Here is a 26524-nt window from a genome sequence, read left to right as displayed (position 1 = left end):
TTCTGCCCATTTTCTTGCCTTCAAACACATCAGTGGTCAGCAGTGAAGACATTCCAACCCCTTTCATACCTCTTCTAGAAATCTTGAACTGAAAAAGGGCTAGCAATTAATAACTCACTGCTATTCCAGTATTTAAAAGGCTAATTTAAAAAAGGACAATTCTGCAGGTCCCAAAATTTGTCACAAATACTGACCAACGTTTGCAGTTCACTTTAAATCTGTTACAAAATATAGGAAAACATTAATAAACTTGGAGAATGGTCATGTAATTGACAACTGAATTCAAATATATGTAGATGTGAGATCATACTTCTGTATGAAAATTAATGAGAGTTTTGCATGGAGTCAAACAGCATATTTCTATGCTGTAAACATCAACCAATCAAAAATAATGTTTTAAAACATTTATTTGAAGCACATATGCAAGACAGCCAAACAAATCAATTTTTTTACCAACTAAAGTTTTTGAACAATTTACTAAATAATACAATTATTTCTGCTTGAAACTATAGACAAGTGCCATACTTAACAAAAGAACAAGACAACTGACAGTTTGCAGAATATTTTGCAGTAGCAAAAAGAGCAAAATAATTAAAGCCCTGCACAAATGGCAACACGTGATTCAGTGGAAAAGCAGCCCAAAACAGAATATCCAAAAGCATTGAGTGCCTGGGAAATAATCCCTGAAATAACCCGGGACAATCTGAATTTTTGGGGGAGTATTGAGAACACAAAGATAAATGAGAACCAAAGAACTCCCATAAATATTACAGATAAAGATTTTCTCTGTAATCTATGAAATTACAGTACATTTCCTGGAATTGTTCATACCATATTCTAGGTCAGCCTGATTAATTTTTCTTTCAAACAACAATTACAGTAAATTTTAAGAACGGAAGCATCACATCTTTTCCATTGAACCTGGGCTTAAATAGATCTGTATAAACTGAATGGTGTCATTCTCATCCTGGTATCCCAGAACGGCATTTTACAATAGCCCAGTTCATGCTCAGAATATATTCAGAACGAAATTTGAGTAACTGTAGCACTAACTGGGAAAGTATGAATATTGATTAAAGACATACTAACATGAAGAACTTTATTCTTTTCAACGAACAGACTGTTCTTCCATGAGAATTTGAGACACACTGGCTCTAGGCTTTTTTGCTCTCTTTGCCCTGAGAAAAGTGCAATAGTGCTGCCACTCAACGATGGAGTGCACACACTATCAGGTTACGATGCCATACATAGGAACAAAACCTACTTACCAAAGCCAAAGTGCTTAGGTGCGGATTATCAAAGCCAAACACTACAAAATCCACGTATAAGGGATGATAATGAATTTTAAGCATCTAAAGTCATGCTGTTGTCTACCAGCACAGATTCAATGTAAACTTTTAGGATTGACATATTGGGGCACTGATCATGGGCTAAGTAGGAGCAGTCAGAAGAATCCCAGAGACGGATGCACTTCAAAGTTCCAAGTGCAGGCTGAATTAAGTTTGTTAACCGAATTGCAGGTCATCTGGTTTCAAAAGCCTTCTAGAGCACGGAGGTTCAGTCCAAAACTTCCATTGCAAGTTTGGAACTAACTGAATAAGAAACTCCAGTTAATTCACTCCAAAAACTTTAATGTGTTAACTAGAAAAGCATAGGACTGAGCCATTACTCCACGTAGGCACCAGGAGCTCCTTACAATGAAAAGCTTTGGTAGGAACAGCACACATTAAATCTGCCAATATCTATCAATTAAATGTGAAAAGCTTCAGAAAAGGATCAGCAAGTCTCAACAGCAATTTATATTAAAAAAATACAGTTCCACACTGGACGAAAGGACATGCAACTATCTGCTTTGACTACTACTGCTCCCCGGATTTCATCTTCCTGCTCCGTATACCCAAGTAACAATTAAAAAGGGACACAAGTTTTAAAGCATCTGTGAATACATATCAGCACAAGGCACACAAGGTCCTTACAAAAAAAAAAGAGATCACAAACTAGTTAAGCTACAATACACATAAGCAAATAAAACTTGATAGCAGTTGATCATAAGCACACAATTAGCCCCACCGATATTCAGATATAATAGTTAAATTATGGGAATCCCTGTTCCCGATAATTTTTATACACCTTGGGTGAAACATATGGAAGGCACTGCTTCCGATATACACCTTGGTAGGCAAAAACTACCTTATTTCATGACATTATGGAAGACACTGCTCCCGATAATGAGGTTGTATTCTTGTAGAAATGTCATAGGCTTTCATTTCTTAGTAGCAGATGCTGCTTTCTGATTGTCGACAGTATAACCGTCATAATTATGGAAGGCACTGCTTCCGATAATTATCTTATTTTAAAAAGATAAAACTATTTATAGTGAACTCTGTCACTGATAAATAAAAAAAATAAATATTTCAGTGCTGATTGGTGAAAACAGTAGTGACGTGATAACTGGGCTTGACAGACACTTATCTTAAGTGACAAGCATATATAGTAAGTGTAAAATGAAACCATTGGTGGTTAAATATAGCAAATTCAATTGCAATTTCACCATGCCCAAAAGTTTCTTACCAGATAATTTAGATGCTTCATTTTTAAAGCAAAATGATCAATTGTAAGCATCTAGCCCTGTCACTTTAGCCAATATTCTAGATTAATAGGCAGGCAGCAGTAAAGTACTTGACCTGGTGTTAAATGGTTTAAGACGACTAAGCCAAGTATGACGTTTCTGTTTGTGCACTAGTTATGGGCTTTGAACGTATTTGCAAACCCCTACACCAGTAAAGTTCAAAAGATTATCAAGTGATAAACTGTTTTGATTAAATTTTAAGCTCTTTAAGGCAGCTTGTGATTTGACAAATTATCCCCTACTCAAAAGTCAAGTTTTGTTCTTTGCACAATAACTGACCCAAATTATTTTCTGATAATAACAAAATAGTCTCCATCTTATCAAGGGACATGCCATTCAACAAGCCATCTTTCAGAGCACAAGTGTGTTTTAAATTCAGTTAACACAAAAAGATGATGAGCAAAGGATTCTCTTATAAACTGAAGTTTAGATAATTGTAATGAATTACTTAGAAGGGCTGCTATTGCATTGCTGCTAAGTACATCAAACAATTTCCAAACAACTGAATAAAACTGAAGTGTGAAAAAGGAAAGTTTCCAAAACAAATGCAAGCTATACAATTCCTGTACCATCTATTTTTGATCATAGTTTAAAGAGAGAGTTAAAATTCTTGGGTCTGTGGGACATGTTTTGACACTTAAATAATTATCCAATTCAAACAACCTAATGTGGAGTGAGAAACTGCAAAAATACACAGACACCTTACTTAAAAAATACAATGGATTCAGAAAACAAGAATCTACTATTACGTAGATTTTGTAAAACTCCTGTCTCTTCAAGGAGTAAAAGTTCAAAGTAAGAGAAGGCAATTGAATAATTGATCATTGCCTTCATTTTTGTTTCCAGTTTGTAGAGATGTGACATAGTAATGCCTTGATTCAGAAAGGAATGCAATGAATTCTTTGGAATTATCTATTTTCCTTTACTTCAGAGTAGCACTGACACTGTAGTTCATTAAACCAAGGTAAAGGCCTCTTCAAGCCCAGTGAGTAAATTGGAGATTAATTGTATGCATTTTGTTTCAAAACAAAATTTTACTGTCTCAAGGCACAAAGACTAATTTGTCTAACAAATTGAAAGTTATATCCTTTCAGCTACACTAACTCTGCTTTATGCCTGCTAATTTTCTCAAGTGTAATCACTAGTACTTAGTGTGATGGAAGCACTGTTGCTACAAGTTAACGAGAAGGTTTACTTTATATTAAAATTGTCACTGATGCCACTGAATAATACGCATTAGCAAAGGTTTAAATCGGCCCATTTCTCACTCTACTTCCCAGATCATTTCAATTGATCTGGCTTAATTAAATTTAATTTTGAAAAGCTCTCCATTTAGAAACCAGCATAAATACAGAAACTTTGCTTTTTTTTCTTTTTACTACACTGAATTTACAATAGTCAGTTTGTTTGCTTATATTTCCAGCAGCTTCTGTGCTCTGCTACTCCAAGAAGTAATGTTGTTATATTTCAAAATGCAGAGGGGTTTAAAGATATAAAGGGCCTTGCTCCCCACAGAATGCCCCAGGAGCTTAAACCATCACAAAATGTCTTAGGAGGAAAAGCTTAGTGGAACCTCAACAGTTTCATCAGCATCTTGCACTTAATGACTTAGGTGCAATTACTTTTTTTTTGGGGGGGGCGCGTGGTGATGAGGCATTGGGGGAAGAGAAAGATAAACAGGCTTATTAAATTGCAATATAGCGTTCAAAAAGCCGTAATCTCATAACAGTACTCTTTATATCCAAGATTTACATATTTTATATTAACTTTTATTTTTGATTTCACATTATACCTCCATTTATGATCAATTAGCTCAGTTGGCTAGACAGCTGGTTTGTGATGCAGAATGACACTAACAGCATGGGTTCAATTCTCATACTGGCCGAGGTCACCATGAAGGTCCTAAATTCTCAAACTCACCCGTTGACCCTCAGGTTAAACTCACGAGTTGTTTCTCTAATCAGACAGCAGTCCTATGGATGCTCTGGGACTACGGTGACTACTTACTTAACATCACCTGCTTCCCCACACACATTCAGTTCAATTTAAAATGTTCCAGAGTTTTAAAATACTCCTTTGCTCACCATGAAACAATGCAAGAACAACAGATCAGTCATCAATAAACGCATGTTTCACAGCTGCTTCTACATTGGTCTAATGTGGTACTTGAAACTGATTTACAATGTATAGTTAACTTCACACAGTGCTAAATCCAAACAAATTAGTTAATTTGCTGAGACTAGCTGCCAGGAAGACCTGGTGAAAACCCTCATTGCTGTCTTAAAATGAAGCGCAAACCTGGACTGTAGTTTTTGTTGACAAGGGGATTGCCGCCAGATGCACAAGTTCTGTTCACTGGGAACAAGCAAACCAAGTACACGAAGGCTAATGTATAAACAGCTTAAGTGGCAGCATCACAGAATGCAAAAGATTATAAATAACAAATACAGCTGAGATATTACCACTTCCTCCACACTTGCACTATTGGAATAGAATGTCTGTTCTTTTAAGGCATCTGAATACACATCTGCAAGTTCATGCTGGTAAGCAATTTTGTGTCTCAGATTTTGTACAACAGAAAAGGTTTGCACCTCACGAAACAGATGCCATACATGATTTAAAGACAATATAAATTAATCCCATACCAGAATAGCAAAACCTAAGTGACAAGTGCTAAGGTTAATATATCTCAGCATTTTGAAACTAAAAGTGATGCTTGTCGACAAACCAGGTGAAGGCCTGCATAAGAGACATGATCAGAAATTATTGCTGCTGGTCCACACTTCTCCACTTAGTGCATTGGCTGCTCCCTGGACGGTCCAGGTAGCATAAGCCAAGTCGTTACGAGTCATATTGAAATCAACGAGTTCAGGATTCACCCTCAGAAGTTTCAGCTGCTCCACAATACCAGCAAGGGTGTGGTTTCCTTTGCCGTACAGCAGGTGTCTATATGGACAATTATTTATAGACACATAAGGTGAAAGGAAATTGTACTCCACCTGTTAGAATAAATAAGATTTTAATTTATTCTGCAATTAATAGAACAAGTTATTTTGACAAGTACAACTCATTACTGCAAGACTGGTTTGACAGATTAGAAAATCATTTTGTCTGCACGTGCAAACTAATGTAAAAGGTTTACACAGCAGAGAAGTAGGCAGAGATCAATTCCATTCCTTTTGTCGAAAGCAGTAACATCAGTCTGAAGTGAGCAGCAGCTTATGATGATAAGACACAGGCGTGGCAACGTCTTCCTCGTTGGCTCACATTTACGTTCAGTCCATACTGTCTCCAAACTTGGAACTTAAATGGTGGCTAGGCATCGAATGCCAGTAAATGCCAAACGTGAGGTTTTTTTTTAAAGCAACATAATACAATAGAAACTGACAGTTATTCCATTCAAAAAGCCTGCTCTGGCACAACATAACAATGACTGATCTTCTACCTCAACTCCATTTCCCTGTTGTATACCATATTGCTCAATGCACACAGAATCTAAAAACCTATCGCCAGTCTGATTTGATCATAGATCATAGAATCCCTTCAGTGTGGAAACAGGCCATTTGGCCCAACAAGTTCACATCGCCTCTCCGAAGAGCATCCCACCCAGACCCATTTCCCCTACCCCGATTTCCCCATGTCTAACCCACCTCTCCCAAAAATCCCTGGGCACTATGGGAAATTTGGCATAGCCAATCCACCTAACCTGCACATCTTTGGACTGTGGGAGGAAACCGGAGCACCCGGAGGAAACTCACGCAGACACAGGGAGAATGTGCAAACTCCACACAGACAGTCACCCAAGGCTGGAATTGAACCTGGGTCCCTGGCACTGAGAGGCAGCAGTGCTAACCATTTGGTTGATGACCAAGCATGAGGGGCAGAGAATTCCAAAAATCCATACTTACCGTGAAGTAATTTTCCTCGCCTTAATGACAAATGCTTATTCTGAAACAATTATCAATAGTTCTAGACTCCTCAACCAGGAGAAATATCCTTCCAGAATCTAACCAGTCAAGCTTTTAGAATCTATTTCTTTTATTAACATTCAACACCTTTTTATTAATTATTATTTTTGTTAGCTTTACCAGCCAAGTTCATGCAATCTGCCATTTTGGTTTTGATCTTATGGACAAGTATTCTTCCCAATGAAAATCACAACGACGAGGAGGAAAACAGGTAAGTGGGTGTCTAATGGTGCTCCAAGTCCAACAAACAAGATATTTACATTCATAGGAGGTACAGATCTCTACTAATGCAGATTTCTCACTATCATTATTTGGAAACTCAAATGTGAGAATGTTTGTCAGGATCTGATCAACAACTGGCTGACCAAAAGTGTACTCATTGTTTATCAGCTCAACCCTTAGCAAATCAAAGCTGGAACAGATCAAAATTACATTTACTTTTGCAGTTTATACAGAGCAAGGCAGCAAAGCATGGAAATTTACCCTCATAATTCGATTGTTGTAGGTCCGACAGAGCAACACATCATTCATATCAGAACTTTCAATCTGAGAACGTAGAGTATTGGCAGCTCGGTAGAAGTCACCACGAGCTGAAAATAGCCATTTCATAGACAGTCCACGCTCCTGCAGAAAGAAATTTTTACTTTAGCTTTAAGACTAATTTACGTTGCATCACCTGAATGGTGAAACCAATTTTCAAATAATTTTAGGTGCAGCATGATTTTGATGGATTGGCAGGATATATAGCAATATCTGTTTTTCATGTAAAAATGGCACGCGCATGGTCAGGTGGCACAGATGAGCAAAAAAATGCAACGTGCGGCTCAGAGTTTGTTGAGCATTGAAGTAATCATTTGTTACACATGTTTAATGATTTGGCAGCCATATGTTCCCAGAAAGCACCATATTTGGTCTTTAATAGACAAAGAAGTCTATGGAATCGAAAAGATATCAGTGTTTATTAGTCTGCCATGTGGCATGACATCAGATGTACAAACTACACAAAATTAAAAGCGACAAGAAAGTGAAGGTGACACAAGATTTTAAAATAACTGAATTTGGTGGGTAACATCTAACAAGACAGTGCTGAGAACAGGATTCAAATTGATTGCAACTAAATGTTCCCATTACCACAATATATAGGAAGAGGAAATTAACTATTTGAATTTATATACCAGCCTCAGGCCCAAATGATTTCCAATTAATTACACCTAACCACAGGCAAACATGACAGTTACAAGGAATAATAAGTGTCTTATGGCTTTCAAATGTATCAATGAATTACCAGATAACCAACAGAACTAAAAAGCCTTAAATAATAAAAATACAAGATCCCCCTGCACATTTTGATTAGTGCCACAGGAGGGCTGCATTCCTGAAGATGCAGCACTCTGAGCTACTGGGCTGAAGTTCCAGCATAAATTACACATCCATTCATAATAGGGTCCGTACCCAGATTTTCTAATCAACCTTTTCAGAGTTGCCATTACACTCCTCTGGTGCAGGTAGGTCTTAAACCTAGATATCCTGGCTCAGAAGTAAGGTCACTACCACTGTGTCACATGAGCCCAACAGTAGCTTTTTTTAAAAAACGTCTTCTTTGCTGTAGAAATCCTTGACAAGTGTGCAATTTTAGCATTAATAGTACTAGTTACCTAACACCTCAATCTTTGCTTCAATTGTGGCAATGGTATAGCTGCATAGTTCATACTTCTGCCAGTCAGATCCTAACAGACTAAAAGATTCGACATAATTTTTGTTTACCTGCAATTCTGATGCATAGCTTTGAATGTCAATAATATAGTCAGACAAATCACTAGCATACTTCTGGTAATCGAGTGGAAGTTGATGGTGATAAACGATCTTAATCACAGCAATCCCAATGACTTCTGCCATGGCATGGGCTACAGTCTCGGAGTTACCATTAGTAAACTTGGAGAGAGTATTCACGGTGTCCTCTTCTGTATTGTACGGGTAATTTTCATCCTGCAAATGAAAAGACCAGTGAGGAATTCTGAATGCATACACCAGACTTCTAATGTTGTGGCTCTGGTTTCAGTTAATGGAAATTAGAATTACACATCCTATGCAATTTCTGAAAATACTTGTCATCTGACTTCACAGCTGGTCATTTGGTCTCAGTGATATCCGATCAGGTATATCAAATTACTGCAATTTTCAGAAGGAGTTTGATAAGGTGCCAGACTTGAGGTTGTATATGAGCATCAAGCGAAGATTGGCTAACTAATAGAAGAGAGTTGGGATATAGGAGGCATTTTCAGGACAGCAACTTGTAACCAGTAACGTGCCACAGGGATCAGGGATGGGACTACAATTATTTATGATGTGCACTGAAGACTTGGACATATAAAGTGACCATGCTATAGATAATTTTGTGGAGGACAAATGGATGGAACACAGTCTGCAGAGGGCTATAGACAGGTCAACTGAGGGGGCAAAAACTTGGTCAGCAGAACAGAATGTGGAGATATGTGAGATTGAGAGGACTTGACAGGGTAGGTGCAGAAAGTTTGTTTTCCCTCGAGGGAGAGTCCGGGACTAGAAAGCATAATCTCAGAACAAGAGAACTAGCATTTAAGACATGGTGAGGAACAATTTCCTCTCAAGAGGATTGTGAATCTGTAGATTTCTTTACCATGGAGCGCAGTTGAGGCTGGGTCATTAAGTACAGTCAAGGCTAAAATAGATCTTTAATCAGTAAGGGAATCAAGATTTATAGGGAAAAGGCAGGAAAGTAGAATTGGGGACTTTCAGATCAGCCACAATCTCACTGAATGGCAGACAGATTTGATGGGCTGAATGTCCTACTCTGTTCCTGCCTTATGGACTTAACTTTCCCACTGAAACCATTTAGCAGGCAACTGATCGAACACTTAAAGCCAGTATTTAGGTCACAATCCGTGTACTTTGTAACTTTATGAAACAGTGAACAGTGCAATACGTTCACAAACCTAAAATCATCAACTGGTTAAAGTATAAGTGGTGAGCATTGAGCTCATCACATCCATACAAGCTCTACGAAGCAACTCAGTCAGTGCCATTCCTTGTCTTTTCACTGCAGCCCCACAAATGTTCTCTTTAGATAACTTTTTTTCCCATTCATCCTGTGGTGTGGGCATCACTGGTTAGGCCAACATTCCTAATTTGCCCTTGAGAAGCTAGTGGTGAGACACCTTTTTGAACCATTGCAGTTCCTGGTGTGCTCGAACACCCAAACACTTAGAGGTCCAAAATTTTGCCACAGTAAATTAAGGAGCTACTATCCAATTCCTTTCTGAAAATTGAATGATTCCAGCTCCATCTGTTCTCACAACGCATTCCAGATCCTAAATATACACATTAAACAGCATTAACACCCTGGCAAAAGGGAGTCAAAACTTGGAGCAGAGTCTCATATTTGTAGGGTTCAGCTCAAGTCAAGCACTTGCGGGGGTGGATGCACAACATATCCCATTCTCAAATAAGCAGCTACTATATAACAACAGCTTGGGAGAGATGCATCATATACAATGCAGTTGCCTCATCTATGCACTTAGTGGATACCAGATGGACCTGTACCTTATTGGCCTTGCTAAGACTGTGGGTCAGGTTGAATTACACATTTAAAAACTCAGCAGCTTTGGCTATGCTACTATTTGCAGAATTAGACATTACTGCTAATATTGACAGAAGTCCTACCAGGTAATATTCTAAATAATTTTACTGCCTCCCAAATCAGTCTTATGACTGCAGCAAAACGCTACGGCACAATTTACCCCCATCTCTAGGACTGATGCTAGTAAGGATCCACCCAAAATACTTAAGCTGACTCCAGTGGAGTAAATTACAAAAGAGAAGTGAAAGTTGTGCTCATTCCAGATTTAACTCCAAGGCTTGCCAGCAATTTCATGATTCACTTACCTTGGTAAAACTGAGTCCAATAGCTGGAATCCCACCAATTGCCAAGAACGCATAAACACTGGTATCCATCGGAATTGGTTGCAAACTATAAGGGGCAATAATTAAATTTGTAAAGATTTGTTATTGGAATTGATAATTTAGTTACTTTCATGGTAGAGTTGAATTTCTGATCAGATTTTACCCATCTTGTATATGACATCTGAAACTCAAATAGTTTTTGAACAATTTTGTTTATTAATGAATCTCCCAAGCTCACAGCAAGTTCAAACCTTATGCAAATTTTTTTCCTCTAGCCCTGATTTCCTCCTGACCTCTTCTGGATCTTGCTCTCAATATCTCTTGTTTGAAGAGAACATTCAGGGATGTCAAGGTTTAACGATACTTACGACTCAAAAGAAATTCTGACAGTGTGGACCTGTTACATGAAAAAGTTATGCAACCTTAACGGCAACCCTGAACATTATATGACCAATGCCCTAAACCGGGAACCTCAAAGCAATTTTTAAGATTTGTCTAATGTGCTGTTGTACAAATGTTTTTGAACAGTGTTGGATAGATGGCTGAAGATCTGTAAAGTCAAGATCATTCAAGGAGTGGGTTAGGTAAAAAATACAAGCAAACAAATGGTATCTAAAAACTTACACTGCCTTCAGCCAGTCACCAGCACCTGCTTCAGCCATTTTGTAGATAGATTTATCTGGCGATAAAGGGCTTTTTACCTGTTAGGAAAGATTTACATAAAACATAGCAATAGAGAATAACTTAAAAAAGATCAACGGGTTTAATTCTTGTATTTCTTAATGTAAACATCAACTCAATTTCAAAAATATCAGCATCTGACTTTATAAAAATGACCTCAAGACTAATGAAACACCACAACCAATTCAGACTCACCCTTGCCAATTTTCTTTTAAAAAGAATTGTGTCATTAAAACATAGACCATAAAACAGTCTTAGATTCCCAGTTAATTAATAGTGTACAATGATCCAGGTTCAGAGAATCAAATTGGAGATAAGGTACGGGGGAGAAAAAGTTTAGTGGTGAACAGATAATAGGCCCCACACAGTAGTGACCCTGTAGGATAGGGTCAATCAAAAAAAATGGAATCTTATAAGAATGCCACTATAGTAATCATGGAAGATTTTAATCTTCCTATACACTGGACAAATCAAATTACCAAAGTAGCCTGGAAGGAAGTTTGGGTTCAACTTTGCATTCAAAAGCTACTTGGAACAACTTCTGGAACCAACACAGGAACAGGCTATTTTACACATTGTGATGTACAAATGAAACAGGATTACGGAATGACCTCATTGTGAATTATTCTTTAGGTAAGAATGATCATAAAAGAATTTCTTGCTCTGTTTGAAGGCAAGAAACTTAGACCTGAAAGCCCCCATCTTAAACTTAAATGCAGTTGTAAGGCCATCAAATATTAAGCAGTAATAGTTTTTCTCTCTTGATTGAAATAGAGATTGCCACTTGGGTGGCCTGAATCTTATTTACCACTTTCAGCCAAAGCCTAAATGTGCTCAAGTCTTGTTGCACAAGGTAACAGACTTTGTATTTGCGAAGGTGCAAATGTTAATGACTTATAATGAAGGCTGCTGGTGATGCAGCTGAAGACAACTGGACCAATAACACTGCCTGTTAAGCTCCTGCAGTGACATCCTTGGACTAAGATGGCTGACCTTCAATCAAACCAAAAAGTGAGAGAGACAGGAGTAAATTAAATGCTGGTTCCTTAGACAACAAGACTGGGGAACAAAAACTTGGCGAAGATTTTGAACAAGTGTTTTCTACCTAAAAGCATGGTAAGAGACAAACAAAGCATTACAAGTAGGAAATCTAAAGCCAAAAGGGAGAGCAAAGCTGTCGACAGAGAAAAAGTACCAGGAAAGCTACCAGCACTCCAGGTAGACAAGTTCTTAGGATCTGATGGCCTGTATTTTCAGGTCTGAAGAAAGTAGCTATAAAGATTGAAAGATTAATATCAATGCATATGCAGAATTCCAGATTCTGGAAAAGGCTCAGCAGATGCAAAAGCTTTTAAAATACAAGTGTACTATTCAAGAAAAAGACGGAAAAATGAAAGCTGGAAAAGAGAGGACAGTCTATTATTGACAGAACAGTAGCAGGACATTTAGAAAAAAAAAAAAATCAATAAAATCAGACAAGATAAACAAACAGCTTTTGGAAAGGAAAAACTCCTGCTTTGTTTGTTACCCAACAAACTGTGGATAATGGATACCATAAGATGTTGTGAATTTGGATTTTGAAGATGTATTTGATACAGTCCCACAAAGATTTTTGATCAGTACAGGAGTTAAGCACATACAGACAGCAGGGAAGTAGAATTAAGGCCTCAGTCAGATCAGGCATGATCTCATCAGACTAGATGGGCCAAATGGCTTACTCCTGATGCTATTTTGTATGATTTAACACAAAACTCAAAAACATGTTTAAGAAATAAAGTGGGTAGCTTTATTTAACAACGACAGAGAAATGTTAAGTGGTAATAACATCTCTTTACTGTTTGTAGTGTTCTATGAGTAGTACACTTAAAAAGGTGTCAGACCAGCAATGCCGATTTAAACAGGATCATCTTTAACCAACATCTTTGTGACCATCAATATTAGCATTTATTAAAAGAAAAACGATAAGCTCAAAAACAGGAGTTTTTAAAAATATTATTCAGCCAGAAACAAACAGGTCTTTCAGGAAGTGTTTAGTTGACAGTTCAGGCTCCTTGAAAGTTTATAGATGCAGTGAAGATAAGTGCACATTAATCAGCATTAAATTAAAATCTTACCATTGAAACTGTTTCTTGAATTAGATTATGCAACATGGAACTGCCAAACATTTTAAAATTTGCGCCTCCTGGAATAGAACAAAGACAATTGACTTATTTCAGAAAACACTCAGTTCATGTTGAAATCTATTAAGATTTTAAAATCAGTTCAGAGCCACTGACAAGATATTTATGCAGGAATCTTCCTAAATGCAGTTTCTTGCTGTTAAAAATTCCTAGCCCTTTACCCTTGCAATATTGGCTGAATCAACTGAGGAACTATCCTGGTCAAAAAACTGAACAATAGGCTCACATCTACTACTAGGATCTCAGACATCATAAATCTCATATCTCAAGGAAGCAGTATGACAAATAACACCTGTTAGAATTCTACCTCTCGCATAATGAATTCAAAAGCTCAGGAGATTTCATTCCCTTAAACATTAAAATTCAAAAAATAAAAATCCCACAAAGCTTGCAAGGCTGTAAAAGATAACAAAATGTACAAAAATGTAAGACTTAGTCAATATTTGGGTACATATAGATACAATATGCATATGCCATACATAGATATGAAATTAGCCAATTAATAAAAGATGAATGCCAACTTGTCATATCATGGAGTAGTAGTATTGGTTGGTGTTTACAGGGTGATTACTAACATTTCAATATTCAAATTCAATGCAAACAGAGTTACATTTTTAAACAGTTGCCATACTAGGAGTAAAATCAAAGGAGATAACTGAACTGAACATTAGAAAAAAAATACATGTCAGAATCATACAGCACGGAAACAGACCCTTCGGTCCAACCAGTCCACATTGAACATAATCCCAGGCGCAACAGTCCTACCTGCCTGTTCCTGGACAATATCCCGCAAAACCTTTCCTATTCATGGACTTATCCAAATGTCTTTTAAATGTTGTAATTGTACCCACATCCACCACTTTCTCAGGAAGTTCATTCCACATGCGAACTACCACCTGTGTAAAAAAGTTCTCATCTTTCTTTTAAATCCCTTGCCTCTCACCTTAAAAATGTGTCCCCTAGTCTTGAAATCCCACATCCTAGTGAAAAGACAACTACCATTAACTCTATCTATACCTCTCATTACTTTATAAACTTCTATCAGATCATGCTCCTTGCCTGAAAACTGTGCCCCCTGGTTATTTGCCCCTGTACTGTGGAAACAGCAATAGTAAACGAGCAAAATAATGCAAGTTACTTCAGCCTTTTTTCTCCTTATTCCATTCAAAATCTAGCTTACCATTCAGGGCAGATTGAAGTGCTAGAAAACCCATTTTGCTCCAGTAACAGTGGGCAAGTACGCATGCACACTCATTCAGGAACACGCGTATGCACAGTTCCAAACAAAATCATCACGTAGATCTTACGTGTGATGTCATGTGCAAATGTAGCACTTTATACGCGCAAGGAAGCATATGTAATTTTGAACTGGAAACTCGGTGGTGAGGACAGTAGACAAGGAGGGCTCCCTGGAGGGACAAGCGAAGAAGGTCTAACCCTCCCCTCCAACTTTGTCCATGGTCCCCCTGGCTCTCTTACCCGCTCCCAATTTCCTCCATCCCCTCCCGGGTCCAAATTTCCTCACCCATTCCATCTTCCCAGGTCCTCCCAATTTTCTTCCGTTACTGGGCTACATCCCCCTTGAAACCGGAGCATGTGTTTCAAAAGCAGCATAGTACACGTGATCGTGTCAGCAAATGCAGCCTTTTTAAAAGAAAAAAGCTTACCTATTTACTCTCAAAAAAGAAATCACTGTTCACTTACCCAATATAGCTCTGTCAAGACTAAAGTAGGCACACACTTTCAAATGCAACACAGACATGTATCCCTGAAAAGAAACACAAATGACTAATCCAATTTATGAAAATACTAACATACTAAACTATACTACAATATACTAAGTTAGAAATGCATGGATAATGGCTTTTTGCTAATTTTATACGATCTGAATAAGGCCTATTCTTGCATCCCTATCCAAAATTAAACTCAAATTTGACAAAGGATTAAGATCTCAATTAACATTTAGGACAGCAAGAAATCTTGCAAGCACAACTAACCTCTTCATTCTTCTAGATGCTATGTGTTCGCCAATCCCTACCTATTAGTACACGTAGCGTGCAATCATCAGCTTGTAACGGTGGCTTCATGTCAGTAATGCGAGTTGAAGTCCAAAGGTTAAATTACTTTAGAACACAAGTGATGTCAGGGATTTGTCTTTGTGTGACCAACTATCCTGCTAATTAAAAAGTCAGTCACCTCCAGCAACTCACGTACTTTCCAGTGACTAGTGATGGTTTAAAAATCAGCCTCCCATTTGGAGTCTTGGAAAAAAGTGGAACTAGAATGAAATAACCACAAGATTCTGGATTGTATTGATTACAAGGCACATTAGTAATGAACAGGAGTCACTGGACTCGAAATGTTAACTCTGCCTTCTTTCCACAGATGTGCTGCCAGCAATTTGTTTTTGTTTCAGATCTCCAGCATCTGCAGGTTTGTTTTATTTTAGTTAGATACATATATGCCTGAAAGAAGTCAGCACAAAAGATTGCAATAAATATTAGGCTATGTTACATTACAATTCCCAAAAGCAATAAAGACTCAAATCCAACTGTCTCAACAAGTGCAACAGCACATACCTGAGTAGTGGTGGGTTAACGTGTCTGTAAAATTTACATTTCTGGTATTGCTACAGTAATTGTTTATTCCTATTTTACAAACGTACTGCACAAATAAGTGTTTGTTATTTGTATTATAATATTTGTGTTTATCAGATAAAAAGACAAGAACACATGGAAGTGTTTAACGATAAGACCAAGAGATATAGCAGAAGAATTAGGCCATTCTATCCATCGAGTCTGCTGTGCCACCTAATCATAGCTAATATATGTTTCTTAATTGCATTCTCTTGCCTTCTTCCTGAAATCTTTAAGCCCCTTCCTAATCAAGAACCTCTGTCTTAAATAACCACAAGACTTGGCCTCCACAATGAGTTCCACAGATTCATTATTCTGACTGAAGAAATTCCTTATCTCAGTTCTAAAACGGTCATCCCTTCACTCTAAGGCTGCGCCCTTGGGTCCTAGTCTCTCCTACTAGCAGAAACATCTTTTCCACGTTCATTCTATTCAGGCCTTTCAGTATTCTGAGAATTTCAATGAGACTGCCCGACTCCATTATCCTTCTAAACTCTAGAGTACAGACTCAGAGTCCTCAACTGCCCCTCATATGAATGTAACATTGCATTTGCCTTCCTAACTGCCAACCAAAGCTGCATATTAATATGAAGAGAATCCTGAACTAGGATACCCAAGGGTCTTTGAGCTTCAGATTTCTCAAACCTTTCCCTATTTAGAAAATATTCTATGCCTCTATTCTTCCAATCAAAGTGCGTAACTTCATATTTTTCCAATAAAAACTGAAATGACAGATGCTGTAAATCAGAGACAAAAGCAGAAATTGCTGGAAAAGTCCTGCAGGTCTGGCAGCATCTGTGGACAGAAATCAGAGTTAAGGTTTCAGGTCAAGTGATGAGAGTCATTCGACCTGAAACAGTAACTGATTTGTCTCCACAGATGCTGCCTGACCTGCTGAGCTTTTTCAGCAATTTCTATTTTTCACACCCACATTGTATTCCATTTGCCACTTCTTTGCCCACTCTCCTAGCGCAGTCCAAGTCCTTCTGCTTCCTCACCATAACTTGCCCCTTCATCTACCTTTGCATTATCTAAAAATTTAACAATGCTGTCAGTTCCTTAGTCCAGATAATTAACAAATAACGTGAATAGTTGTGGTCCTAAAACAGACCCCTGTGGAACTCCACTAGTCATCAAATGCCATTCTGAAAAAGACCCCTTTATCCCCATTCTCTGCCTCTGCCAGTCAGCCAATCCTCTATCCATGCTAGTACCTTGCCCCAACACCATGTACTTTTTCGCCTTAGTATGTCTCTTAACATGGAGGAAATTAGGTTGGAGAAAGAAAATCTTTAATGTCATTCTGTAATGTTTTTAATAATGTAATATTTTCTAAATGAAGATTTAGTTTTTACTTATTTTAAAAGGGGTCATTAATAGATCTACTTTTATTCAGAGAGTCTTGGTCCTGAAAAAGTGGTCATCAGCTGTCTTAAAGCAATTGTGTTTCAATGGAGTGTGACTGACTTGAAATGATGCCCCCTTAAAATTCTTTATGGACTAAGCATATTTCAAAATACATCTTTTACATTAAACAAAGAGTTCTTTGAGTGAGTCAATGCCCATCAAGAGAAAGTGAATTTTAAGTATCCTATTCATAAAAAAAAACTCTGCATAGTTAAGCAGTTCTTTAAAATTCAAGGGTTGAAGTCTCACCTCTAGCCATTCTGTTGCTCCAATTGCTCCAAAACTACCACCACTCCAGCTTGCAAAGATAATACTTCTTCTGGGTCTGAAACCACCTATGTAGCAAAACAGATAGAATTTTAAAAAAAAAAATGGCTTTTTATCTGTTAATACTAAAAAAAGTTTGAAATATCTCATGAACTCATAACTTAGCTCTCAGTAGATTGAACGAATGCCCAGTACATGATACTTTAACATACACAACACTAGCTTCCATATGAGCACAGCAAACAGATTCTAATCAAATTTGCAGGTGAGAGGGGGAAAGAGATCATTTAAAGTGGGAATAAACAATGACGCTCGTTACAGAAAGATCCATTTGGACACCAAAATCAGGCTACAATGCCATAATCACCTTCCCTATTCACATACTGTACCAAGTCTTATAATGGACAGGACATGCACACAGAATCAAGTAATCTAGACTTGTAGACTTCTCCCCACCAAAACACAGTCATGTGAAACAAAACAAAATGCTGGAGAAACCCAGCAGGTCTATCAGTACCCGTTGAGTGACGCTTACTCTGCTGAAAGAAACAAGTTGTTAGGTTTAACTTATTTTCCAAAAGGGAAAATCATTTCTGATCCAAGAGAAGTTTGATGTTATTTCTCCTATCCATTCAAAATCATCTATTCCAAAATTCTGGGCTTAAGGTAGCAACATTTTCAAAGTGGATACCAAATATTTCCAAAAAAAAAAGAAAAAAACAACAAAAAACAAAAAAAACCCAACTTTCTCCAGAGCATATTTTCACCATTTGGGATCAGTTTTGGACAGTTAAAATACTTAGCAATAGAACACTTTTTTGTTCCTGTATAAACAGTTTTATGCAGGCAGGATATTTCATTCTTGGCCCTGTAAAATTTTAATAAGCACCTATCAACTTTTTTCACACATCCAATATGACTTATATTTTCACCTTCAACCATCCTCGAAAAGATTCTAGACAGCTCCAGTAGCAAAGCAGTTCCCACTCCAGACTCTGCTGCACCAGGGCCATAGGCATCACGCTGAGCGCCAATTACAACATAATGATCTAAGTGTGGGGAAAAAATTAAAAAGGCAGATGAATTACATTGGACAATCTACCTATTCTAGAAGTAAAAGCTAGCATCAGATCACAGTCATATCTATAGCTGCACATTGGACAATTGCCAAGATAGATTCAAGGTTTGATGCACTTTGAAGGTATTGTATCATCTTTCCAATCTTCACTTTCTTGCCCCCATAACAGTTAGCTCTACAGAGACTGCTTTGTACGTGACTCAAATTATTTTGAGTAGAACAACAGGTCAGATCTACATTTTCCACAGCATTTAGATCTTCATTCCTACCTGCATTCTAGCAATATAATGCTGTCCAAGGTCAGTCAAATTTCAAACAAACATTCAGCACAATTTTGTTACACTTCTGCAGTTCTGAACTCAGGGAAAGGAGGTTTGAGACAAAGATCTTTGCTTTCCTGCTCACGACTGCATCTGAATCACCAGTTGACAATTATATTGTTGCTATTTATCAGCACTGAATAAATTTAAATGGATATATCTCACCTGATTCTTCGAAACCCTTAACAACACCAAAGACATTGTGCATTTCTCTTACTTCTTCAACATTATTCACTTCCATCATTACTTGTTCTTCATCATTGGCAAATCCAGGCCCAACTTTGGTTGCTTTGCTCTTCCAACTGGGTGGAACTGGTACACCACCCAATTTACTAAAAGGAAGACCACAGATTATTAAAAACAGACTTCAAATTATAATGATTTTGCATTCTATCATTCTAAATGGGCCTATTAGGTACAGACACCTACAGAACTATCATTTTTGAAGTACAATGTTAACTTGGTGATGAGTATATTAGGAAATATAAACATAGCATAAGTGGAAAGCAATACAAACAGGTTAATAAACTGCTGTACTGCAATGAAACTGGGGAGGCAATGGCCTAATGGTATTATCACTGTATCGTTAATCCAGAGACCCAGATTACATTCTAGGGACCTGGTTTTGAATCCCGCTATGGCAGATTGTGGAATTTGAATTCAATAAATATCTGGAATTAAAAGTCTAGTGATGACAATGAATCCATTGTCGATTGTTGGAAAAACCCATCTGGTTCACTAATGTCCTTTAGGGAAGGAAACTGCCATCCTTACCTGGTCTGGCCTACATGTGACTCCAGACCCACAGCAATGTGGTTGACTGTGAGCTGCTCTCTGGGCAATTAGGGACATGCAATAAATGCTGCTTAGCCAGCGGTGCCCTCAACCCGTGAGTGAATAAAAAAATGTAAATAGAGTTAAAGCTGTAAATGAGTGTAAGAATGGCCCCTGACAGCTCAGCTGCTGAACCATGCAGACCAGAAACTTTGAACCATGTTCTATGCCAAGTTAGCAGATCACTGTCAAGACAACAGTAAAGGTCCCAGTCACAGTTGCAAAAAAAAATCAAGCGAATGGGGTAGAGAATTCCAACACTTCATTGAGCACGCTATTGGAGATCAGAGCACTACCAGAAAACAAAATACATGACACACATCGTCGTAACTACAATTTCCAATGTTTCTAAAAGCAGCAAAATTCTTGAACTTTCTTCTGAAGAAGGGTCTAGGTCCGAAATGTCAGCCTTCCTGCTCCTCTGATGCTGCTCGGCCTGCTGTGTTCATCCAGCTCTACACCTTGTTATCTCAAGTTCTTGAACTAACTGGTTCGCCATGCTTATGGAATGTATATTTACCGGAGAAGAGAAGCAGCTGCGTTTCCACTAATTGAGTGAACTAAGATTCCAGGAAGTCCTGATGATTTAGTTGGGGGGAACTGCGTGTGATTGAAGGATGGAAATCCAGGAGACCGTGGATCACCCAAGCCCATATGAACCTTTTGAAAATGAAAAAAATGCACCTGTTAACTTTACGCAGTAAACAAAAAATAAGAGTAGGCAATACAGTAAGAATAAACATTTTGAGGAATGTACGTTAGACGGTGCACTGATGACAACATGAACCTATGATCGTTTTAATTTCCTTCATTTCAGCTTACTTTAAAACACCCCGTTTGCAGGTATGCCTAGTACTGCTGCCAGCATACTCTGTTCAGGCCTCATTTAATGAGTTGACCTATGCCACAGTGAGGGAAATGGCAAGCCATTAGGTTCGAGATTGTGGTTGAATTTAGTTGTCATTGGTGGTCCACGAGCCCTCTTGGATGCTCAGTATTGAGTGCTATTCTATTGGAGGTATTCAGAATTTATCCCGTTTAAGCACAGTGACGATGCCACACTACATAATAGGACTTCCTCTCTACAAAGACTGTGCGGTGATCACTGTTATGCACACACCATGGGCAGAGGCACCAGTGATAGGTAAAGTCAGAGTCACAGAATTGTACAGATGGAAACAGACCCTTTGGTCCAACTTGTCCGACCAGATATCCTAAATTAAAGTTTACGTGCCACTGGTCAGCCCATCTGATCAATGGCCCACTGTGCTCCGAGGTAACCTTCTTTGCTGCCCACTACTCCTCCAATTTTGGTGTTATGCCGACCAGATATCCTAAATTAATCTAGTCCCATTTGCGAGCATTTGGCCCATATGTCTCAACTCTTCCTATTCATATACCCATCCAGATGCCTTTTAAATGGTCTAACTGTACCAGGCTCCACCACTTCCACTGCCAATTCATTCCATACACTCTGCATTAAAGAGACTTATGGGGCAACTCTTTTAAGTCTTTTCCCTCTCACCTTAAACCTATGCCCTCTAGTTTTGGACTCAACCACCCCATGAAAAGTCCTTGTCTATTCGCCCTATCTGTGCCCGTCATGATTTTATGAAGTATTCCAAGCCTCTGATGCTAGAGGGAAAATAGCCATAGCCTATTCAGCCTCTCCCTAAGGCTCAAGCCCCCCAACCATGGCAACGTCCACTTAAATCTTTTCTGAACCCTTTAAAGTTTCACAACATTCTTCCTATAGCAGGAAGACCAGAATTGCATGCAGTATTCCAAAGGTGACCTAACCAATGTTCTGTTCAGCTACAACATGACCTCCCAACTCCTGCACTCAATTAACTGACTAATACGGCAAGCACACCAAATGCCTTATTCACTATTCTATCTACCTGCGACTCTACTTACAAGGAACAATGACTTGCACTCCAAGTTCTTTGCTCAGCAACACTTCCCCAAGACCTTACTTTTAAGTGTATAAGTCCTGCCCTGATTTGCCTTCCCAAAATGCAGTGTCTCACATTTATACAAATTAAACTTTTATGTGCCACTGCTCAGCCCATGTGATCAATGGCCCATTGTGCTCCAAGATAACCTTCTTCGCTGCCAACTACGCCTCCAATTTTGGTGTCATCTGCAAACTTAATCATATTTCCTATGTTTTGTATGGAAACATTCATACAAGTGATGAAATGCCGTGGACCCAGCACCAGTCTTTGTGGCACACTACTGGTCACAGCCCTCCACCACCACCCTCTGTCTTCTATTTTCGAGCCAGTTCCATATCCAAATGGCTAGTCCTCCCTGTAGTCCATGTTGCCTTGCTAACTGGTTAACTGAGTAACTTTGTCAAATGCCTTATCGAAATCCGTATAGATCACGTCCATCGCTCTGTCCTCATCAATCCTCTTCAACACTTCTTCAAAAAATTCAAGCAAGTTAGTGAGACACGATTTCCCATGCAAAAGCCATGTTGACTATCCCTAATCAGTCCTTGCCTTTCCAGATACAAGTAAATCCCATCTGTCAGAATTCCATCCAACAACTTGCCCACCACCGATGTCAGGCTCACTGGTCTATAGTTTCCTGGCTTTTCCTCACCACCTTTCTTAAAATAGTGGCACCATGTTAACCAGCCTCCAGTCTTCAGACACCTCACTTGTGATCATCAATAATACAAATATCTCAGCAAGGGGCCCAGCAAACTCCTCCCTAGTTTCCAACAGAGTTCTAGGGTACACTTGATCAGGTCCTGGGGATTTATCCACCTTTATGCATTTTCAGACATCCAACACCACCTCCTCTGTAATGTGGACAATTTTCAAGATGTAGCTATTTACTTCCCCATGCTTTCCATCTTCCATATGCTTCTCCACAGTAAACATTGATGCAAAACTACTCATTAAGTATCTCCTGCAGCTCCGCACATAGGCGACCTTGCTGATCTTTAAGGGCCCTCTTCTCTCCCAAGTTACTTTTGTCCTTTACGTATTTATAGAATCCCTTTGGATTTTCCCTAACCCTGTTTGCCAAAGCTATCTTATGTCCACCTTTTGCCCTCCTGATTCCCCCCTTAAGCATACACCTACTGCCCTTATACTCTAGGGATTCACTCGATCTCTGCTGTCTATACCTGATAGAAGATTAACAAAGTACGCTTTGGCCCCTTGTAGTTTCATCCACCACTTGCTGCATGCTAGTCTTTTAGTCTTCAGGAAATAGCCAGTTTGATCAGTAGTTACGCCACCAAATGAAGTCCCCCTCCAGAGTACGTTGTGTCCATGTACCCTCAGTCTTCATTTTGGTTTACACTTTATTTTAAGTTTTCTGCAGTGAGTTGGTACAACCGAGTGACTTTCCTGGCATTTCAAAATTGCTATGGTCTGGAGTGACAAGCAGTTCAGATTTTCTTCTCTTAAAAAGTATAACAAAACAAATGTTATTTTTAAAGTGACTATTCAGAAGTTTCATGGTCACAATTACTGATACCAGGCTTATATCCAGACATTTTTATTTAGTTGAATTCTCTGCAGCATTAGTTCAAGATTACTACTCCAGTAACATCACCACGCAACTTTCCAAATACATACATGTCCAAACATGGCTACATCAGGATCCAGATTATAATCTTCAGGATCAGGATAGATTAGAACACCTCCAGCTTTCATATTCTCAGCATTAACAACCTAAAAAGAGAAAAGAAAGCTTAATCACCAAGCAATTTTCATATTTCAATCATCACTTTGCCAACTGCAGTTAACATTTATATCCACATTATAAATATAAAATCTGTTGTCATCTTAACACATCAGCCTTTTCTGTTTCAACTCCTGCAACCAATTGTAATGTGAACTGCATGTGAAGTCTCATTATTTTTGCACCTGATGACCAGAGCTAACAGTGCTCTGCATCATCCAACTTATTTGCCAAAAGAATATCACGTTTCAAGCAACTGTTTAGGTTCTGAACAGGTTCTTGCCTATTTCCTTTTAAGTTCTTCCACTTTTAAGTTTGAGTTGTATCTAAAGTTAATCTAAAGTTAAACATGATCAAAAGGAAGTTAGAAATTAAAAGGAAAAAGTGATGTAGAAAGTTTCACACAAAGTCCATTTGCTATTTAAAGGTTATTTGGATCAAACTATCTCATGAATTGTCAACAGGGAGTTGATGTAAAGATCCCATATTGCATAGGCATAGTTTTCTTCTTCCTCTCCCAATCCTATGAAGGCTGGCCACAAAACTTCTCTTTTCTTTTAAAGAGCACTATTCTATACAAACACAGCATTTATATCTCATGGGAAATCAAACGTAAATTGTGTCTAAAAACAATGCAAAGCATTTAGAATAGAAACACAAAGCCATTTAAGACTTCACAGAAATCTCATTCAAAATAATGCAGCTGGCAAGATATGTGGGAAGGTTTCAACTGAATGGTTTCAATTATTAATCGAGAGAGTATCGTCAGTGAATAAAATTGGACATTCCGGATCACATTTTGACCTGCTATAGAATTCTACTTGGAAAAGAATAGAAAGCATCACAGTTTAATTGACTGAGGCAAAGTCACAGCAAAAATCTTTCAAATTCTTTAAAAATATTCCTGGCAATTGAAAAGCCACCAAGGCTAGAATCAGCTCAGTGCAAGTGATTATTGAAAATAAATCATGCATAGAAACAAATAAAAAAAGGGCCATTTACCTGAAGCCTATTCCAGCATGACTTGACTTAACTCTACTCATATACAGGTATGTGTGACAACAAGCCTATCGTTGGATAATAAAAATCCATTGACAAACTAAAGACTAATTGATCCAACATCAATTGCTGTTGTAATTTTCTCATGTATAAACATGGCCGATGTATAGGATAGTGAAAACACACAGGAGTAAAAGGAAAATTACACCTAGGAGATGAGATCTTTATAGTCAGTCATGTTCATGAATCTTATGGGATGTAACCATATGCATGAAAAACACTGAATAAGATGGACTTTATAATCTTCCCATTCACTTTGACTTTAAATTCTCACTTTCAACTTTCTAATGATCTTGTACAAATACTGAATCTCTCATATAAATCAACTATAATAACATGAAAGAACACGAGGTGGAATCCATTTTAGAAGAAACAAGCGAAACTTTTGAACTACAGTTGCTTGGAACAATTTGTGCAATTTCCTACAATTAACTTCAACTTTTTTTGGGCGGAGGTGCAGCTTTCATTGTGGTATACTGATGCTACCACTTTCTCCAAATCCAACTATCTTTTCACATCTATTCATATGATTCACGGTATGCTACAAGCAACACTTTGCACAGCTGAAGCATTACAGCTAATCTTTGTTGTTCAGATGAATATAATGGTCAGCTTTTGAGTAGCGGGTTTTAATTATTTGCTGTATCCGTTCATAAAATTTTACTAACTCTTGAATCTGAAATTCTAAATTGTCTTGGACCTTTACTGCTTCTGGTTTTTCCATCGTTAAAAGTACTTACCTTTTAAGGGGTCAAAAGTGAAATGACCACACATTGAAATCAAATTGCTCTGGTCAATATGCTGCTAGTGATGCCACCTGTGTTTTATCAGCAAACATAGATATGACACTTATTAGGGCCTCCTGTGGCAGCGATAGTGTCCCTACCTCTAGGGCAAAAGACCCATATTCGAGGCCCAGCTGCTCCAGAGGGGTCTCATAACATCCGAGCAGGTTGATTAGGAAATATCAATATCTAACGACTTGGCGCACCATTCAATTGGTTACTAAATACAGCACATACAGTCCAGTAAAAACAGCATAAAAGGTTAAGTGTACCACATTTAATGATCATTCACCCTACCTTCTCAGCAAAATTGATCTTTCCTGCACGAACAATAACAACACTACCATTGACGGTCACACTCATGCTGGTCAAAAGGTTAAAATCATCTTTAGTTCCATAGTTGGCGTAAACAAGTTTTCCCTGAAAGAGAGCACAAAATGCTTTAGGTGAGAACTACAACTTGTACCCATCCTTACTGGCAAAAAACCCTTACTGTTGGCAAGAGTTTCAGGGGAAATAGCAGGAAGCAAGCATCAGGCTTCTTCATTTCAGAATTAGTAGCAAAGAATCAACAAAAGCCATATCAAAAATGATTTATTTAAAAATGGCTCAAAGCACTTTGAGTTTTAAAAGACTGAACAACAGCATTTTAGTGACTTGGAACAGCAGACAGTTTTGAAACTCTCAAATTTTAAATGAAAAACAAAGGCACGCTTTCTGCAGATATTCAAAAATAATCTTGAAAGGAATGTAAATGACCATCTCCTGGCCAATTCATAGAAATCAGCACCTGGGTTGGGGGGCATTTCAATAGACGCAATAATTTTGGACAATATAATTTTGGGCAAACAATTGCCTAAATTTCCAACATAATGTAGAATCTACACAAAAATGTAATTAAATCTAAATATTTCAAAGTTCAACTTCTGAAATTCCATCTCAGGTTCAAAAATATTCCAATTGATGTTTAGATTACAATTCAATACACTGAAGAGAGACAGTGGAGGAAGGCAGGGGCAGGGGCACAGGCACAACA

At 38.2% G+C, this 26524-nt stretch overlaps 1 protein-coding gene across 1 annotated transcript in view; it reads right to left on the bottom strand.

The window, feature by feature from the left end:
- Positions 1-415: 415 nt before the first annotated feature.
- The window catches only part of LOC109922973 (transferrin receptor protein 1-like), a 43007-nt gene continuing 16898 nt past the window's right edge, over positions 416-26524 (bottom strand). Inside the window, exons 7-19 of the mRNA XM_048604291.1 lie at positions 25786-25908; positions 23539-23634; positions 20460-20599; positions 19271-19437; positions 18640-18756; positions 17690-17775; positions 15102-15165; positions 13332-13399; positions 11161-11237; positions 10519-10603; positions 8362-8583; positions 7081-7221; positions 416-5628 (exon numbers count right to left, since the gene is read on the bottom strand). Of these exons, the coding sequence (XP_048460248.1) occupies positions 5386-5628; positions 7081-7221; positions 8362-8583; positions 10519-10603; positions 11161-11237; positions 13332-13399; positions 15102-15165; positions 17690-17775; positions 18640-18756; positions 19271-19437; positions 20460-20599; positions 23539-23634; positions 25786-25908 (1629 nt within the window). The 3' untranslated portion in view covers positions 416-5385. The remainder of the gene's footprint in view (positions 5629-7080; positions 7222-8361; positions 8584-10518; positions 10604-11160; positions 11238-13331; positions 13400-15101; positions 15166-17689; positions 17776-18639; positions 18757-19270; positions 19438-20459; positions 20600-23538; positions 23635-25785; positions 25909-26524) is intronic.

The sequence above is a fragment of the Rhincodon typus genome, chromosome 13 (assembly GCF_021869965.1).
Source record: "Rhincodon typus isolate 14 chromosome 13, sRhiTyp1.1, whole genome shotgun sequence".
Classification (NCBI taxonomy): domain Eukaryota; kingdom Metazoa; phylum Chordata; class Chondrichthyes; order Orectolobiformes; family Rhincodontidae; genus Rhincodon; species Rhincodon typus.
Note: the sequence above shows the minus strand (reverse complement) of the source record. Positions and strands in the feature narration are given on the sequence as shown.